This window comes from Protopterus annectens, chromosome 3.part0 (assembly GCF_019279795.1).
Source record: "Protopterus annectens isolate FY-2018-M chromosome 3.part0, PAN1.0, whole genome shotgun sequence".
NCBI classification, from domain to species: domain Eukaryota; kingdom Metazoa; phylum Chordata; order Ceratodontiformes; family Protopteridae; genus Protopterus; species Protopterus annectens.
The window spans coordinates 828,059,472-828,079,471 of NC_056731.1; the positions used below are offsets into that span (position 1 = coordinate 828,059,472).

General features: G+C 36.1%; 1 protein-coding gene across 1 annotated transcript in view; it reads right to left on the reverse strand.

The window, feature by feature from the left end:
* MYLK4 (myosin light chain kinase family member 4) overlaps positions 1 to 20,000 on the reverse strand; it is a 1,154,879-nt gene that overhangs the window by 92,714 nt on the left and 1,042,165 nt on the right. Inside the window, exons 4-8 of the mRNA XM_044065164.1 lie at positions 8,999 to 9,695; positions 5,533 to 5,759; positions 2,399 to 2,504; positions 1,151 to 1,244; positions 952 to 1,061 (exon numbers count right to left, since the gene is read on the reverse strand). Coding sequence (XP_043921099.1) covers positions 952 to 1,061; positions 1,151 to 1,244; positions 2,399 to 2,504; positions 5,533 to 5,759; positions 8,999 to 9,695 — 1,234 coding nt within the window. The remainder of the gene's footprint in view (positions 1 to 951; positions 1,062 to 1,150; positions 1,245 to 2,398; positions 2,505 to 5,532; positions 5,760 to 8,998; positions 9,696 to 20,000) is intronic.

The window sequence follows — 20,000 nt, forward strand, 5'->3', positions numbered from 1 at the left end:
CCTTTTGAGCCATGAAAGATCAGATCCTCCTTAACCTCCTATTCCTTCAGAAGTAATGGTACCCCAAATTCCAGGTTGAAGGACCTTAACCTTCATAACGGATAAATAAGACATGTTGTGTAATAGATTTATATCCCAGTACATCCCCCACTTCTGGAACACTCTTCCACTATGTGTCAAGCAGAGGAATGCCCTTGCCACCTTCAAGGTAACCCTAAATAATTAGATGGCAGTCTCAGCCTCACCCCTTGTCCCTCTTGTGTTGTTCCCCTTGAAGCTAGAGAGAACTTTAGAATAGGAGTTATTTTCTAGGCTTGTCAATTATTGAAGACCAGCTGCCCAGTATTTAACTATTAACGTATGCGTTTTCTTATAGGTGGTGTATGGTATTGCACAGTGAAGATTCTGCCTTGCTTATTGTCTTTTTGTTGTTTTTGCCTATGTGACTTTTCTATGTGACCTTTTTTTACTTTTTACTTGTTCAGAATTGCTACATATTCTGATAAACACATTGTTTTGTCCCCATTTCTATCTCTGAAGTTTTCATGACTCAATAATACATTTCAGCTGTCCTTGTGGTCTTCATACATTCTTCTGTAAATACTTCAAACTGTAGTACTTCAGATGTGGGAAATCTATTAAGACTGACAAAGCTAACCCTGTTCCTCATTATATCTGCCTGTGGTGATACTATCTAAATGTACCTATAAGTGTTTTATTTCAAGGACCCCAGTACACTTATTAATACAGAATCCCACCTACTTCTGTATCTGCTATATATGTTACTGAAGAAGCGATGACATCCCTCTCTATTACATTCTTGCCTGCCATCCCTGTACCATATGTCAGTCAGAGATGAATTACTACGGTTGTCATAAAGCTTAAAATATGCTGTTGTGGACATGCTGAATGGACAGTGCATTACGCAGCAGGTAGAGCAGCATTACATACAGTTCCAAGATGAGAGTGATGTCGTTTTTGGATTCATAGGCATCATACAGCTGAAGGAGGTTCACATGGTTTAGCTGGTTCATCACATTGATCTCGTTTTTCACTTCTTCCTGTGAACAACAGTGAAAGCAGTGTTACATGAACTATATTAAGTGTGATACTACTGAAATGTGAACGTGAAGAAATACAAGCTACTCACTTTTTCCTTAGTACCCCTTGCTTTGATGGTTTTAGCTGCAAACTTGAGACCTGTTCCTTTTTCTGTACACTTGTGGACTTCACCAAAACGTCCTCTGCATAAAAAACAAAAATATTTACTTCTACAGGCTTAATAGTATAATGTCTAATCAGCAATAACACTTTTTTAATGCTCTAAAGCTGTTAACACCAACTATTTTTTCAAGTTTATCACATTGCTTCAGACAAGATATCCAGCTGTCACAGAGATGGTACTACATGCAAAGCAGAAGTTATAGGACTGAGTTTTATGCCAAACATCTCCATGTATAGAACTTTGCAGTCTGTCTTATGAGAGTTCTGTGTTCTTTCCAGGTATAAGAGAACTCATTTGAATTTTGTCATCTTTATCTTGTAAACTCATTTTTTCATCACTACTAGCCAAGGCTGTGAAGAGCCTTTGTTGAAAACTCCAGGTTATCTCTGTCTGATGCTTGCTGTGTCATATAGACTGTACATGAAAAGGCAGGGCATATTTTAGACAGATATGGGAGCATTAGTAAAAGATATAAAAACATGCCAAGAAAACATTCTAAGGACCAAGCAGTAGCCAGTTGACCAGCAACGTGAGATAAGCATTATCCTTTATTGGCAATGCTATATGAACTAAAATGCCCTGTATTGTGAAGTTAACTGTCCTGAGGCTTCCCATGTTAACTGGTACTCATGTTTCCATTCATGTTCTGATAGGAAGAAGGTGCACCTTCAAATAGTTGACAGGAACATGCACTTCCTTCCCTCGTATACTCTAACATTGCTGGTAAAGGTTCTGACCACAAACGTAGGTCTTCAATGTTACTATCAGTAATATACTGACCTAGTGCCTCTAGCAGTAACATGAGATTATCATCACATTTTGCAGGTGTCTCAAGTGTGTTGTGTCAGGCAGCACAGTCTAACTACCACCACTAAACAAATGTAGTTCACCATTTCTTCAGATTCTGTTCTATAATTTTTATAATCATTGGTTAATTTGCTTGGTAATAATGTAAAATTTGTAGTTTTGTAATGATATGTAACAAAATGCACAGCACTAAAATGAAGTTATAATACTCAGCAACAAGACCAAATCACATTGATTTTTCATACTAAAATTGCCAGATCCAAACTGTTGTAAATGTACACACTAACACATCAGTCATGGCTGAATTATGATCGATTCAGAATGAGTAGTCAGTTTACCATCAGGTAGCAATCAGCTTGCACTCACCCTCCTAGAAGTTCTTTCCTGTTGATGTGATACTGGTGAACGATCTGCGTCGACTTTGTTGACACTATCCGATGATCAAAAGGTGCTGGAAGGGGAGAACTGTGGGCTAAGATAAGCAACATAATGAAAGTTAATTACTGATCTTTATATGCACATTCAGATAAACAAATATTATCCTAACTAACCATGAAAACAGATCATTTAAAGATACGCACTTGCTCATGGATGCACACACACAGAAACACACACACACACACACACTATATATATATATATATATATATATATATATATATATATATACACACACACACATATATAATGTTAGCACACAAAACACAGATAAACTAATATACAAAGCTGATATCTAGCACATTGTATTAATAAGTAGTGTTAGATATTACATATAAGATGTGCAGTTGTATTGTGCTGGGGAAATATTGACTTCCCAACTGGTGAAGCCATCAATATTATGTAAGAAACATGTTCCCATATACTACAATGGGTTACCTTCTATATCCTGAAATCCCAGAAGCACAAAGACAAAAATACAAAGTCAACAATCACAAAACAGGAAACACCAAACCACGTAAGTTTAACCAGGGCAAGTAAACACTTGCACAAAACAACACAAACACTCACCACACCTCCCTAACTATATATACCAACTCCGGGATTGCACTATAGTGGAAAAAAGGGCATAATACCCCAAGTTAGACAAGCATTTACTTGCCCTGGTTAAACTTACGTGCTTCTGTGTTTCCTGTTTCATTATTGTCATCTCGGGATTTTCGTCTTCGTGCTGCTGGAATTTTGGGATATAGAAGGGGACCTACTACAAGATATGCAAGGTATATACCCCCTTTCACTGTGTGGCCAATTTATTGCTTTCAGTTATTTTATTTTTCTATTGATTTTGAAAGTTGCATTGTGGGTTTGGACCTTCAATTAATCTTTGACAAGATGATCACTACATGATTTAAGTGTCCTTATTATTATTACTAGTTATGAGTGTTATTATTATTTTTGTTACTACTTTTACTTTTCTGGTCTGGATTTATTTTCTTATAACATCCCTTAACCAGCAAGTGGTCCAGGTGCAGGAGAGGTTGACTAAAGGATTGGTAGGCACCAAGTCCTAATAGGAATTTCTCATGTGTTGTTAAATAATAATCATCTTTATTTATAATTTAAAGTGGTTGAAGACAGGTAATGGAACTGAGTTATAAACATAAAGAAATCTTTAATCTTATTATGTTAATGTTTTTACATAAAAGCCATACAATTTGCATAATGCAGAAACTATTTTTAGGTTCATAGCCATGTTTCACAAATACATTTGACAGGTTTTGATATCACTAATTTTATTTGGGCTTTGGCTTGGGTATGGGTGACTGAACGTTTACAAGCATCCTCTTTCTAATAAGGACAGAAGTAGCAGCGCAGGGGTAAATTTACAGTTCCCCTGCCACTGATCTAAGTTGCATTTGAATAAGTTCAGGGAGGAACTTTGCTTCACATGGATGGGAAGTATGCTTCAGAGAAGGGGCAGTCTCTGAGGTACATACTCATCCCTCCAACATATCTTATTTATGATGCAGATGCGGTTTAGGTCTCTAGATTAGGTGTTTCATTGCCATCTGTTTTGCCGATGTGCAACAGGATCACTATGTCCTATAACTGATGTACAAATGTAATTTAAGAATTTCATATACAGTTAATGGCAACTAACTTGATGAAATGTATGTAAAAAGCAGTGAATATAAATGGAAGTCATGAACCAGTCATATTCTAACCTACTAGTATTTCATCTCTGTTTCATTCAGAGAAATAAGCTAGTACAGGCCATCTAGACCTCGCTCACTCTAAGATTTCCCACTCCTCACAAACTTCCAAAATCAAACAAAATGTTATCCTCTTCAAAAATTATTTAACAGCAACAGTGTCAAGCGCAGAAGTACTCCAAAATAAATGAGTAACCAAATAAAAAACAATGGAAATGAACATCCCCAGCTCGAATACATTACAAAGTCTACGTAAAAACAAGAATAAAGAGAGAGAATAAGGCAGGATTCAAGACTTTGATACAAATTAAACTTGCTTTGCAGTATAAAAGCACTAAAAGCTCAAATTTAAGCACATTGCTTAATTAAGAACAGTAAAAGATATTCAAAAAGCTAAAATTGTCTCCTTGAAGAAAGTGAAAGCATAAGCTCTAGGAGAAAACCAAGAACTCTATGAAGAGACAGGAGGTGCGTGGCACGCAGCAAAAGCATTCACCATAGCAACAGAAAGCAGCAACTCTAAGAGTCAGATAATGTACAGACACAAAAGTACAGTAAAACGACAGCAAGGCACTGTTTCACCTAAAAGATAAGACATTAGGAAGATATAAAACACGCACTTGTAAAATACTACATGGATATAAAAGAATATTAATATTAAAACAAAGGCAAAACATACATAAAAATTATGTTAGAAACCCACTTAAATAAAGGCAACAACATGCCATCAGTTAAATCAGCATATGGGAGTGGACTGGGCAACACGGCTTACATATTTTTTTGAGTTGTTGGAAGTTGCCACTAAAATGATTACATTTGCATACATTCGTAGAGTCCGTCAAGCATATCATCAACTAAATCGATTTAAAAATTGTATGTGCGTGTGTGTGGGGGGGGGGGGGGGCATTGGTACTTACAGCAGCAAGCCTATAATTAGCTAAACCATCATGAAAATGATTGGGGTACCATTATTGTTTACATACACGTGTCTTTTAATTGCTGCAGCTTCCAGCAAAATCATTGAGCTCCTGTGTTATACCACGCTTAGATATACAGTAATATTTATATCATACACACCCCGTGGTGCTAACACGTCTAGCTATATATGTAAGCATATGGAAGTATAACAATGGTACTTTACACTAAAAGAAACAAGCGCACAGATTTCAGCTGCCAGTTTCAACATAAAAAGTGGAAGATATGTGTGCGCGCACGCACGCACACACACACACACATGCTCACACACACACACACACACATGCACGCGCTTGTGTGCGAATGCACCCACACACCCATGCATAAGGTAGACAACAGTCATATTGTAAGCAATGATTGAAGTCGGGGCTTTACCTATAACTGTCGGTAAATCTCCTTTTTCATCTGTTTTAACTACTTGGTTGTTATTTGTTTCATCTTGACTTTCCTTTGTGCCTTCTTTTTTCAATTCTTCCTCTGTTACTTGATGTTTGCTATTTGAATTCTGATCATTCAAGGAGCTTTGAATGTCATTTTCTAAATTGCTTCTTTGAGATTCTGTTGGAGACTTGAAGTGAGACTCCCTGTTTTCATTTTCATCCCTGAAAAAGTAAAAGAAATGGTTCAAAATATTTCATTATAGTATGAAATAGACAGCAACTGTACTCTGCATCATTAATTTCACAAATTCAAGATATGGGTGTAGAGTGTCCATAGTTTATACAATATGCCAGTTTTAGTATGCAAGAAATGGCTATCCTCATTGTGGAGGATATATAAAAAAAAGTCATACAATATACTCATTTCAGAGGTATGTATCTGTGTGTGTGTGTATGTGTGTGTGTGTGTGTGTGTGTGTGTGTGTGTGTGTGTGTGTGTGTGTGTGTGTGTGTGTGTGTGTGTGTGTGTGTGTGTGTGTGTGTGTGTGTGTATGTGTGTGTGTGTGTGTGTGTGTGTGTGTGTGTGTGTGTGTGTGTATCTATATATGCACACACACACACACAAACACACATATATATATATATATATATATATATATATATATATATATATATATATATATATATATATGTATACATATATATATATATATATATATATATATATATATATATATATATATATGATTCCACTGAATTACATCAACACAACATGTCTACAACCAACTGATTGAACACAAAAGGTTGGCACATGCAGATTTTTTTTTTGTGTGTTTTTTTTTTTGTTTTTGTTATATGTGGCATTTATTTATTTATTTTGCAGTACACATCCCATTTTAAATATATTAAGTCCATTGTTACATAACTGTGGAGAAAGAGAAAATACCTTCTTCATATAAATTCTGTCTTACTAGTTACCCAGTTATTCAAATACAAGTTCCAGAGGAATCCAGAGCCTTTACCAAATCTCATTTTGTTAAAGTTATAAAAACTCATGCTGATAAGGTTGTCATCCCATTGCAGGATACAAACACACACTCACCCTCAAATGGCGTGCACACCAATGCACAATTTAAAAATTACCAGTACTCCTATAGGCCATTTTTGTAATGTGGGAGAACAACAGTGCACTTGGGCACATGGAGGTGGCTGTGTATAGATGGAACTCTGGTTAAAAAATAAACCAGAAATGAAACCACTGTGCCATTTGCTACTGATTTTTACTATTATGTGAGAAATGGCTAGTGCCGAGTTTTTTTTTGTTTTTTTTGTTTTTTTTGCTTTTGGAGGTTAGTTGCCCTTTTACAAATATTGAGATACCTCTACCTATTTAGTTGGATCTGCAGTTATGAAATAAAGCATACCTATGCATCTGATTTATGCATTTTGAATCTTTAAATTTGGTTTTGATAGTCATATATATATATATATATATATATATATATATATATATATATATATATATATGTGCCATCATCTTCACTTTTAAATAATTTACTTTTATTGCTGTTTTGTAATTTAGATTTATCAAATGTGTTTGCTTTAACATTTGAAAACTCTATCCTGACAGGAAATTTCCTTTCCAATACTTGTGTACTCCAGTGATAGATATAAGCACCATGAGGTACATGGCATTTGAGCTGGCTACACAAATGACCCAAGTGACAGACAATGAATCCCTGTCTATGACCTTAAGACCTTAGCTTCTTATTGAATGCTAAAACTTTGTCTTGATATCTAGGTGCGATATGACATGAAGGGGTGATTTCATTAAAGAGATGTTCTCCAGCTTGCTGGAGTATTCAGTAATCCAACCACAACCTGAAGAATATCCATGAGTGAAGAGCTTCTTAACGTGTTCACTCCTGTGTCAATAATCACTAGACCATAACCACCTTTAATCCGATTTAACCTAGTTGATATGTCTCTGGTTTTGGCCCCAGTTAGTTATGGGTTATAGAATATAATATAGTTATATTCTTGAAAGCCAACAATGTCGAATCTGACATTGTCGACATGAGAATATTGAACGCTCAGATTCTCACACATGTAAACAGAAATCTCCGTAAGGGGAGATTTCCGTTTACTACAATGTAGTGCGGTCACGGAGTTGGTATATTTAAGTAGTGGGGGATGTGGGGCACAGCCCCCCACATGGGGGGGTGCAGGGAGGCTTGTCTTTTTATAAGGATGACGATTGAAGACATTGACCATATGGTGTCGACCATATGTTGTTCGATGTTTTCAACCATCGATCTTATAATATAGACCCGTAGTTATGACACTGCCAAATATTTCCTGCAAAATCTAATGAGGTATGGATCTGTTTTGAACAGAATGAAGTCACCAGTGACTTGAATGTGTTAGGGTTTCTCAACTTATAGTGGCCTCCTTATGGGTGTTTAAGTCTGGCTTGGTTCACTTTTAACCCTAGGCTTTTTGTATTTATGGAATCTTTTCTACCATATTATGACATTATTACAAGACAAAAAAAGAAGTAAAATAATATTTTTTTTTTCTTTTCTACTGGTGGGCTGCAACCCATCATCTAGTACCACAAGCTACACATGCATGCATACGCGTGCGCACACACACACACACACACACACACACACACACACACACACACACACACACACACACACACACACACGCATATTTCAGAGGAGGTTTATCTTCGGTATTTTATAACTAGGTTTTAATTTTCACAGAATAAAGTATTCTAGATATTTTAAAATGTATTTTTAAAAGTGTGTCAATACAATATTACTGGGTAGTTACTGTATTAAGGCACCAAACAGAAATAAATAACGTGAATACAGTTATGATTTTTTTGTTTGTTCTACTTGTAGAGTGATGCCTGATTTTCCCCATCCACAACTTAAACTTACATAAAACAATTTGGGCACTGTTGGAAAGAGACATTTGCCCCAATTAAACCTTAAACATTCATCAAGACATTAATAGATTGAATAAATCAGTATCTAGTAACTAGCAGAGGTAAAAGACATAGACATCCCAGGTGCAGACTGTTAGGGGCCATAACAGGCAGTTGCCTATGGGGTTCAACTGTAGAACTCACTGAGCTGGAAAGCCATTGTGGTTTCATAAATGAATGTTGCAGTACTGTATTTGCAGTTGTAGTGAAACATCAGTGCATACTAGCAACTGTAGCAATGTGCTTGTTACATCCATTTATTTATTTATTTATTTGTGTGTTTATTTATTTATTTTTTGTTCCTCAATGGGTTGAAGAGGCACTAGTCAGAGGAACTAGCATGCCAGATGTGCTAGTTATAATATAGGGCACAGAATTGTATGTATGTCTGTTCTTTTTTCATCTATGAGTAATAGCTATGCTGTGGATTGTACTACACAGAATATGTTTTAAAGTAACTTACTTCCACATTTTCAGAGAGCCTTTCCTATGTAGCACCTCATAGGTCACATTTTGGCATTCAGATCCTGGAGCTGGAACATTTTCGGAGGAGCTTTCAGTTACATGGACTACTGAATTTTCATTTTGTTTTGCCTCTGTATCATCATCCTCAGTGGTTTCTTCACTACTCCTTTCTTTTTCTTCAGAGTCTTCCTCAGGGGTTGATTCATTATCAGATTCAGTTACTGCATCTTCTTCTTCTTCTGCTTCGTCTTCCTCTGCTTCTGCATCTTCTTCCTCAACAGTGATATCTAGTTCTTTGGCTGCAGACTGACAGCTTTCATCTTCTATTTGTATGTTCACATCACTAGCTACTTTGGATGCTTTAATCTTGCCCTGATCTTCCTGTGTGTCATCTGTACTGGCATGGCTGTTGCTGCTGATGTCAGAAATACTAGCGTCATTCACTTTCTTTGTGGATTTTTCATACTCTAAAGCATCACCTTCTAAACCAACATGCAATTTTTCTGTTAAAGTCTGTGTTTTGGCCAAGCCTTTTTTGTTTTCATTATGTTCCAAAACATCTCTTGATGGTTTATCAGCCTTAAGTATATTCTGCTGTGCAATGATGACAGGGGAAGACTTTTTAGCATTTTCTTTATTAAGTTTGTTAACTTTTTCTGCATTGGAGTCATTCAAGTTTTTCTGAGAAGATATATCTAGGAAAACAGAAACAACGAGAATAAGTTATTATAAAATCAATATTACCAAGATCTTTACTTATTGCTGTGCTGGCTCATTTATTGTGCCCTCATGTCTTTTTTATGGCTCATATTTCAACCATAACTAGGATCCTAAATTCTCTGCAGATTTCCCATGCTGCTTCATCTGTAATGATAGTCTCTCCATAACACACATTAAAGCATGCCATATTCTGTTGCCAGACAACAAATGATCAGAGCACCAAGGAGCACATGGAAAGGATTTCCATACTTTCTATGCAAGTTCATATTAGACAGGTAGTTTAAGAGATCCATGCACAGCGAGGCTGAATTATATTCCAGAGCAGTAACCGATATCCTTCTATTATCTTGCATGAACATTTTTCTGGGCCCTATTGTGCAGTATCAGTGGCTGAACAGATAACACACTCGCCTTTGGCACTGAAAGACTGTAGAACGCCTTCAACGAAAATGATAGCTCTGAAAGATACCATCTAAACAAGTGTGGGCCTAGTAAAAAGCCCTGATTGTAACCTTGAATTTCACCTGTCTAAGTGCTGCATGATACTTGCCATGTCCTATTTGTAAGCTATGCAGCTATCCATCTTATCAAGATTACATCAATACCTACTTGTTCTAATTTATTGATAAGTGTTTTGCGTATGACCCTGTCAAATGCTGAAGTTAAGTCTATATAAATTACATCACAGGACAATTTTTCATTCACAGCTGTTATTATGTTGTTATAGAACATCATGTTGCAGGTGATGCTAAATATATTTTTAAGATATGCATACTGATATATGGTTTCAAGTCCCAGCCTTTCCTGTGCTGACAATAACTTATCCAATACTACCTTCTCCATTATTTTTTCTACAACATGAAAGTAAACTTAAAGGCATGTATGACTCTGAGTTTGTCCAACTTTCCTTTCCCTTAAAGACAGGTATAACAAGTGCATGTCTTTAGTCTTATTTATAGGACCTAGTAAATTATAGATACCGGAGGAATGCCAGGCACCCAACATTAATGCAGCACAGGTTAAAGCTGCATTGTCCAAGGCCAAGAATACAGCTTCCATGGGACCCGAAAATATCCCTGGATGTGCTCTACATGAACAATAAAGTGAACTGGCACCACATCTGTGTGCTCTGTTCAATCACAGCCTCACCCCAGGCTTTGTCTCTACCAAATAGTGCACTGCTACAGTCATCCCTCTCCATAAAGGGGGAGTGACTACAGACCCTGGGAATTATCGACCTATTAGCCTGACAAGTCTGATATGTAAGGCTATGGAGTGCATCATCGCTGACCTAATTAACAAGGATATAGGGAACCACCAAACTCTAGACCCCATGCAATTTGGTTTTGTGAAAGGTAGATCATGCCTGCTCAACCTGGTTGACTTCTTTGAGTCAGTCACCAGCGCTGTGGATGAGGGCAAGGCAGTTCATACAGCCTACCTTAATCTAGCCAAGGCCTTTGATCCTATTCCCCACTCAGGAATTGTTGATAAACTCACCAAACTAGGCATCAACCCCTATATCACTAGGTGGGCTTCAAAATGGCTCACAGATAGAACCCACAGTGTGAAAGTAGCGGACTCCAAGTCAGCCTGCCGACCAGTCATGAGTTGAGTCCCATAGAGATCGGTCCTGGATCTTCTCCTGTTTGGCATCTACTTCTCAAAAGTCCAGGCTAACACAGAGGGACTCTGGCTGACCAAGTTTGCAGACAACTGGAAGCTGGGAGCCATTATTAACTCCCCAAGTGATGTAGACATTCTACAGAAAGGTCTCACTGAGACCAACAATTGGTGTCAAAACCATGGCCTTAAGCTTAATGCCACAGATTGCTTTGTCATCCCCTATGGGAAAATCTCAGTTCCCACTAATTGTCATCCCCCTTTGGAAAAACTCAGTTCCCACTAATTACCACATGGATGGGAGCCCACTGAACACTGAATTTGTTACAAGAGATCTGGGGACACAGGCTGACCGCAACCTCTCCTTCGACCACCACATTTCCACTGTGGTCAGAAAGTCCTTCCATGTGGCACATCTCATTACCAAGGGTTTTGCATCCAGGAAGAAAGAGGTCATCATCTCTCTCTACTCTTCCCTTATTAGGCCAATCATCAAGTATAATGCACCATTTGGCATGTACCTCACTAGACACATGCAACAGCTGGAAATGCCACAAAAGTACCTCACAAAGAGGATCCTAGCCCTTAAACACATGTCTTACACAGACAGACTCAAAAAACTCCAGCTATTCTCTGACTCATATCGTCTACTAAGAGGCGATCTCTGCTTGACTTACAAAGCCATGTCTGACCCAGCTCTGTTAGAAAGGCTACATCTAAAGAAATCCCAGTCCCTCTGCACCACAAGCTCCAGGGACCTCAACCTCATTACCACACTCAACAGAACATGCTAGAGCGACAGGTTCATAACCCAGAGACTGTCCATGCTCTGGAATAGACTTTCCATACATGTCAGGCAGAGCAGCTCACTTCAAGAGAAATTCTGATGAGTGGATGGGAAATAGAAAGTTCACCCTGGGGATCACTCCAGTGGCTCTACTTGATAGAGGCACTGGGAACTAACGTTGGGTGGCCCAATGCCAGTGCACTTCTATAGGCTAGGCATGTAAAGGCTCCAGGGCCATTACCCTAGTACACACCTGTGAACCTATGAACCTATATTGGTACTGTAAGTTCTTGCTGAAGTGTTCTGTTTCCTCTCTGTGCTTTGTTTAGATTCAGTTTACAAAGTTCTTTTTCAAAATAATCTACTTTGATTTCACTATCTGAGGTTACCTACATGTTACTAGGACACTCTATCACCCACTTTGTGAGACCAAACTGCTTTGCATAAGATTTTGTAAATATATATAAAATCTACTCTGTCTTAGAATAAATTTTACAATCTACGCATAGTTTTATCAGTTTGTATGTCTTTACTCCTTCCACATGTTATGTATCTATAAAATGGCTTCCTAATATGCTCAATATCTGTATATATGTTTTCTTCTAGTTTTTCTTGATATTGTCTCACACTGTGTTTAATTTGTCTGTCCACTTGCTTCAGTTTTCAAAATTGTAGTTTGACCTCTTTTCCATTTCTTATATTTCTTGTCTCTTACCTTAATCAAGTATCTTGTTCTTATGCAAACATATCTCCCTAACATTGTGTGCCTAGATCCTGATGTTAAACATTTTTTTTTATTTTTTGCATTCAAACAATCTCTCTTTCAACACATTCCACATTCCTTCTGTAGTTTATTTTCAGCATCACTCTAATTAGTTTTACACAGTGACTGTTTTGCTTCCATGTAATCTGTTGTTAATCTTCTGTTTATTGGTTTAGATATCAGTTTAGCAGAATTATTTAGCAACATATTAATCTTCATAACCTCATGATCACAGCACATCAATGGTGGTAAAACTTGACATGACGTGACAGTAATTTCTTTAGGAGCATAAACAGTGTCTAGTATGTTGTTGTCCCCTGGTAGGCTTTTTTACAATCTGAAGCAATTGTTGTTCCTGAAGATATGGTGTAATTTCCTTACTAATGTTGTTGAATCAATATTACTTCAGTCTGTTTCTGATAAATTTAAGTACCCAGCTAATATTATTCTTTCTTCCTGTGTTTCATGCAAGAAATGTATGAATTCTTCTAGGTCATCTGCACTTGACTTAGGTGGTCTACAGAGTCCAACAATTGTTATATATTCCATGGTTGTCTTTAGTGTCACAGTTACACAATCTATAACATTGGTGTTATCACTGAACATGTAATAACTATCTTTAATCCCTATCATAATACCTCTACCTGATTTTTTGTTGGTGTGTCTGTTACAGTAAAAACGTTTATACCCTGACAGAACTGGTTTCCAGTCATTGTTCTGTAACCATGTTTCATAAACAATAACAACATCAGTCTTGTGGGAACATACCACATTTCCAGTACTTCCTATTGTTCAGCTTTACTATTTGAAGCCACGGGATTCTTTTATTTCACATCTTAATTACTGCACTGGAGAAGCTTTATTGGTAATGGAAAGAGGTTTATATTTATTTAATTACATTCCTCAGTTTCAGTTCTGATATGTAAAACCATTTATGATTTCAGCCACATATAACTATTGGTTTTATTTGTTTTGTTTAAACATTGCAGAATTCTTTTGGCCTTGATATTGCCATTGTCGGAAATGTATAGTCAACTATTTTGTCACCTCTGTGCTTTTTGTGCCATAACATTTGCAAGACTTGCAAAGTTTAGTAAACTTAACATTTCATTTTCTTAATGTATCATTCTGACTAGGGATGTGGCCAGAAATGTACATTTTATACTCACACCTAATGCTGCTACTGCCCCTACGGCCCACCTAAACTGTCTTTCGGCTTCTCCTGTTAGGGGTCACCACAGCAGATCACTGGTCTGCAGATTGACTGGCAGTGGAGTTTTTACAGTGTTGAGTTGCCAGCCCGGTACCCAACTTTCACAGAAGGCACACACACACACACACACACACACACACACACACACACACACACACACACACACACACACACATACTGCATGTCTTTAAAACTCACTCAGCTGCAGGGAGGACATGCAGACTCTGCACAGAAGGTGCTCCAGCTGAAGTCAAACCTGAGAACCTCTTGTTGTGGGGCAACAACACTAACCGCTGTACAACTGCAGCAAGTCCCCCCCCCCCCCAGTGACCCAGCTGTCTTTTAAAAAAATTTACTCAACCCTTAAAAAGTTGCCCCTATACAGTTTGAAAAGGGACACTCTACTTTCAAACTCCAAGCAAAGTAAAACATGGCAAATTGGAAACACCACTCAGAATCACCAACGCTTTTACAAATAAATGACCACTTATTTGGAGTACATTATTATTTTTTCAACAAATCGAAGGTGTTGCCATGGGAGCAGCCTGTGCACCTACTTTTGCCAATATTGTTTTGGCTAATTGGGAAGAAAAATATGTACTCAAATCTAGGTTCGATTCTTGATGGAACCTATATAAGAGGTTCCTGGATGATATAGTTATTTTTTGGATAGAGGGGAAAGAGAAATTAGAAGAATTTATAGAATATATCATTGAAACTACTGATTTCCTTAGGTTTACTTACAATGTTTCTGAGAATGTTTTGCAATTTTTAGATATAGAAATATACAAAAGTGAAAGTACATTTGCATCTAAAGTATATAGAAAACCAACCCATTGTAATTCCTATTTACACTACAATAGTGCACACCCAGCACATAGTAAGAAAAATATAATAAAGGGTCAATTTGTGAGGGGGCCACGAATGACAAGTAAATGGGAAGATTTCCAAGTAGAATGTGATTTATTAGAAGGAATGTTTTTAGATAGGGGATATGATAGTGAGTTTGTTACTAATATAAGGCTAGAAATAGAGGAAGGTAGAATAGATAAATTTAAGCCAATCCTGGGTATTAAAGAAAATGTAATGGTAAAAAAGAAAAATTCTAATCTACATGAAGAATATAGACACGCCTTTATATTGGAATATAATGTTTTGAATCAAAATATTAAATCAGTGTTCTACAGAGAATGGGAAAAATGTATGGCTCTTACTGATTTAGAAGACTTACCTAGAGACACCCCTAGAGTGGTTTATAAAAATGCCAACAATATAACGGAATGTTTAGAATATAAGAAAAAGGAAAATAATAAATTTAATAGAAGAAAAGACCTTAATAAAAGAGGTACATTTAAATGTGGGAAGTGTAGTCAATGTGAGTATATAGTTAATAAAGAGAATATATATATTGAAAGTAGAAGTAGATGGATTAAGAGCAGTGGATTATATGATTGTGATACCAAGGGTTTAGTATATCTTGCTACCTGTGTTAAATGTGGGTCCTTTTACATAGGTAAAACAGAGAGAATCCTAAAAAGAAGAATTTACGAACATACCTATGATATAATAAAAAAAGAAAGAAACTAATGCGTTGTATAAACATACAAAGGTATGTGAGGAAAGTAAATTCTATTTTTTTGTAGTCGAACATATAAAGAGTAATATTAGGGGGGGACCATGGGAGGACACTATAGGGTACAAAGAACTAAGGTAGCAAATTACATTAGAAGCAAATAAATATCCAGGATTAAATGAACATATATCAATTTTACCCCTACTGAAGTTAAAGGCAGCTAAAATGTAATTTTAAGTGCAATATAATATTTGATCAATAGGTGGTGCTGTTGTATTTATCATTATGTACTTTTTATATGTGAAGTTAATTAATTTATTTATTTTTATACACATAGATATATATATATATATATAAATATATAAATATATATATATATATATATATATATATAAACAGAGATATGAATTTAGCCCCTTTAATATTTATATGTATTTAATTTTAGATAATTTAATAGATATAAATTAAAGTGTTCTAACGTGAATTTATTTATTATGTATTAAAAGGAATCTGAGTGTTTTAGACATAGAAGCAAGTTATAATAATTTTAATATTCATGAGCTTATAGATACAAGTTGATTTGAGTATTTGAATTTAATTGATGGATTTTGATTGGATAAGTGGCAAAGTAGGATGTATATAAATGATTTTATGGATGTATGGAATTATCTGATGAAGTCCAGTGGATAGGACGAAAACGCATATGAGTTTTGGAATTGCGTTAATAAACTTTAGCATTTTATTGTACTCCTGGTTCGTGGTGGATTAATTTTGGTTCCGGAAATGTTCTTGAGGGAATTTGCCTGTTTATTTGTGTTCTTGGTGTTTGGTCGAACATTTACGTGGTTTGCGGTTGACATTATTCATTTACCCACAGAGCGTTCAGTCCTTTGGCACTCTGCTTTCAACTTTTTCCACTTTTAACTATAGAAAGACAATTTGAAAAATGTATTCCTAGCATGTTAGCATATTTTGTATACCTCTAACCAGTGGAAGTTTAACCAGGTAAAAATCTTCTGCGCTCTTTGGAACGTACATTTAGAGAGAGATGCTCAGAAAAATATGTAGTCATTTGAGTACACTGAGTATGCCTAGCTACACCCTTGATTCTATTTCATTTATGAGATACTTATATTCTCTCTTGGAGATTATTATTAGGTTAGATTTTTGTTTTTTTATTTTTTTGCTTTTTTTTTAAGATTTGTTTTATATGTTTTATATTTCTTTTGTTTAATGACCTACTTTTTTTTTTTACCTTTTTGGGGTAGTCTATTAGTTTTTGTGCTAATTCTCACATTTTCATGTCTTGGTCTTTTTACTTATCTGGTTATGGCCAATAGTCTCACTAAGGATGCTTTTATGGGATTTTCCCACATTATTAAAATTCAGCTACCAAAAGTACATACCTATGATATAATGGGACCATGGGAGGACACTATAGGGTACAAAGAACTAAGGTACTACATATCTTGCATAGACATGTGACAGAAAACAGAATCAGCCTTTGTGGCCACTTGTGGGTATGCACCGTGGTGGACAGTTGGATCTCTTTTCTACATACTGGTGTAAAATGGTTTGTTGAGAAGTATCTTTTTTCCTTAAAGATATATAGTGCTATAACTTACTTTTCTGAGGTTATACCTCATTTGCTGCCTTCTATACTCCTTCAGCTCCATTCATTGGACTGTTCAGCCCGTCTTTACGGATTGGTTTCTGGTTATAAGTATCATTGTACATGGCTCCAGACTCATCCCAATTCATGTTTGTTCTATTCTCATCTAGATGTGTAAACTATAGTTTGACTTTGAGCTACCTCTCTGCATCAGGAGGATTAAAGGTTGTCATGTTGTTGGAGGCAAATCAATCTTTTGAGTAATTAATCTGATCTGCACAAACATTATGCTCATTTTCTCTCACACGAAGATGGCCAACCGAGCAGCCATGTTTATTTCAGGGGATGGACTCTGCAGAGCAGCCTGTTTTATGATACAAAAAACTGTTACATTCCAGGAGGCTGATAAGTTTTTCAATGACCAGGTTGCTACTATAAAACTATAATTTCCTGACTTTATGGCCTGCTTTTTGGCTTATGATTTCAGATGCAACCTAGGGTTTGAAATTATGATAAGTCTCCAAATACGATTTTAAGTTTTAATCTTACTTCCTATGGCTGGATCTCTTTCCCTTTAGATTGGACACAGCTTGCCTTGATATTCTAGGCACAGTTGTTTATCATACACTGATGTCCTCTCAGATATCCTTGATCTTTGTCATTTTTACTGAAGGACACATGTTACTCCTGCCTCAACAAACTTTCTTTGGATTCTAATAATCTTGATAATTTTTGTACTATCTCAAGCTTTCTGTTTCTTAGTAAAGTTACTTAGAAGATTATTTTTATTTATTCTCAACCTGCTTATTCTTTTGGCAAAAATTGAATTCCTGATTTTGCAGTTATGTTTTTTTTTACTGTAGTCTCTTCCCTGTGGTTTTGAACAGGTGGTCTTCCTACCTCAGAAGGTAGTTTCTGGTTTAAATAGTTATCAGCACAACTGTTTTTTGAGTAGACCACTGTGGGGTCAAATCCTGCATCTGTTACTTTTTAAAATGTTTATCTTGCTACTCAGAAATCTTATTAGGAGAGAAGTGGCATATTATTCTTATGTAGATGAGACCCAGTGTTATCTCTTTACAGGCTATTGTTCATTGGAATACTAAAACTGGTTGAAATTCAACACATCTAAGACTGAGAGTTTGGAAATGTCTACCACTTTGAGAGGTTCAACTATGCAGCAAATTACATCCTTATGGCAGTGTAATGCTTGAGTTGTATCAAAAATACAGGTTCTTGGTGTCCGCCATGATAACTGATTGGCATTAAGGGATCAGGTGTCTTTTGTGGTTAAGGCAGCTTAGTTCTATGTCTGCAACATCACCAAAATGACACACTTGGTCCTTCCTAAGTATGGCGTTACCATTCATGGTTTGGTCTATTCTTGCTTTGACTATTGCAGTGTCCTTTATCTCTGGATTCCCTACATTGAGACTGATTTGCTATAGCTAATGCAAAACTTGGCTGTGCAGTAATCAATTAGTATTTCTATTAAAATATATAATTCTCATGCTACGTATTGAGGCTCCCTATCCAATTTTGATTAATGTTCAGAACATTGGTGTATCCTTTCCTAACCCTATACTTTCCTGTAGATGTTTATTATTCTGTACACTATCCACTTCACATGTTATGCTTTCTCACCCAGAGATGGCTAGTGGTTCCTTGGGTAGGGTTAGAAACATTTATGTTCATTCCTTTGTTTTTAAAACTCCACACCTGAATTTTATTATATCTGTAGGAGTGTTTAGTCTATGTCAAGAGCTCCCTAACAAATGCTAAGCCATAGTAAAAAAAAAATATTTCTGGTATAGTTTTTTACCTTAATTATGATTATATGCTCTTAATTAATGCTACTGTTATTTCTAGTTTATATGTGTTGATTTATTTTATTGATTATTAAGTACTCTATGATTTTCAGCAATTTGATAAATTAAAGTGTCCTAGACTATACATCTACAGGTATTATTATTAGTCTACCTACCTAAGTAAACACCCTTACCTGAACAGGTACTAATTGAGCTCCATTCACCTGAACATCATGCTCCAATCCACATTCTTCATTTTTTGTCAGTGAATTATTGATTATTTAACTGCAGGGATTAAGGAGCATGGGAGATACCCATCTACCTTCTCTTTTATCCACTCACCCCTATTTCTGTCAGTGTTTCTTATATATATTCCATTAGTCCATCCAGTGTCTCTCTGAAATATGGCAACTCATCTCATTTCAAGGCTTTTCCTCTAGACACACAACAGTATAACATTTCCAATTATCTATTAAGACCAAAGAGAAAGAATTTTAAACTATGACTAGCTTTCCTTTAAGTGAACCTGTTTTCCCATCATAATATTCAAAAAAGAAAGAAAGAAAAATGAAAAACTAGAATTATCAACAAGTAAAGTATAAGCCCATCAGCACAGTGCTTTCCAGTGAAGAAACAGTAAATAGTCTGTGTTTACAATTGAATGTATGTGTCTTAACTCAGGGTCTGATAACAATTATATTTGACTAGCTTCCCACAGATGTCTGGAATATAATTAATTTAATGGACTTAAGATAAGATAACAGAATATTGAAATGCTAATAATAAACATGCATACTTGAAGTCTGCAAAGAATTCTACAAGCCAAATATGAAATATTCTGTTAAACTTGGCCTGAACTCATATCAGTAACAGTGGGCTTGTCTCGACCAATTTTACAACT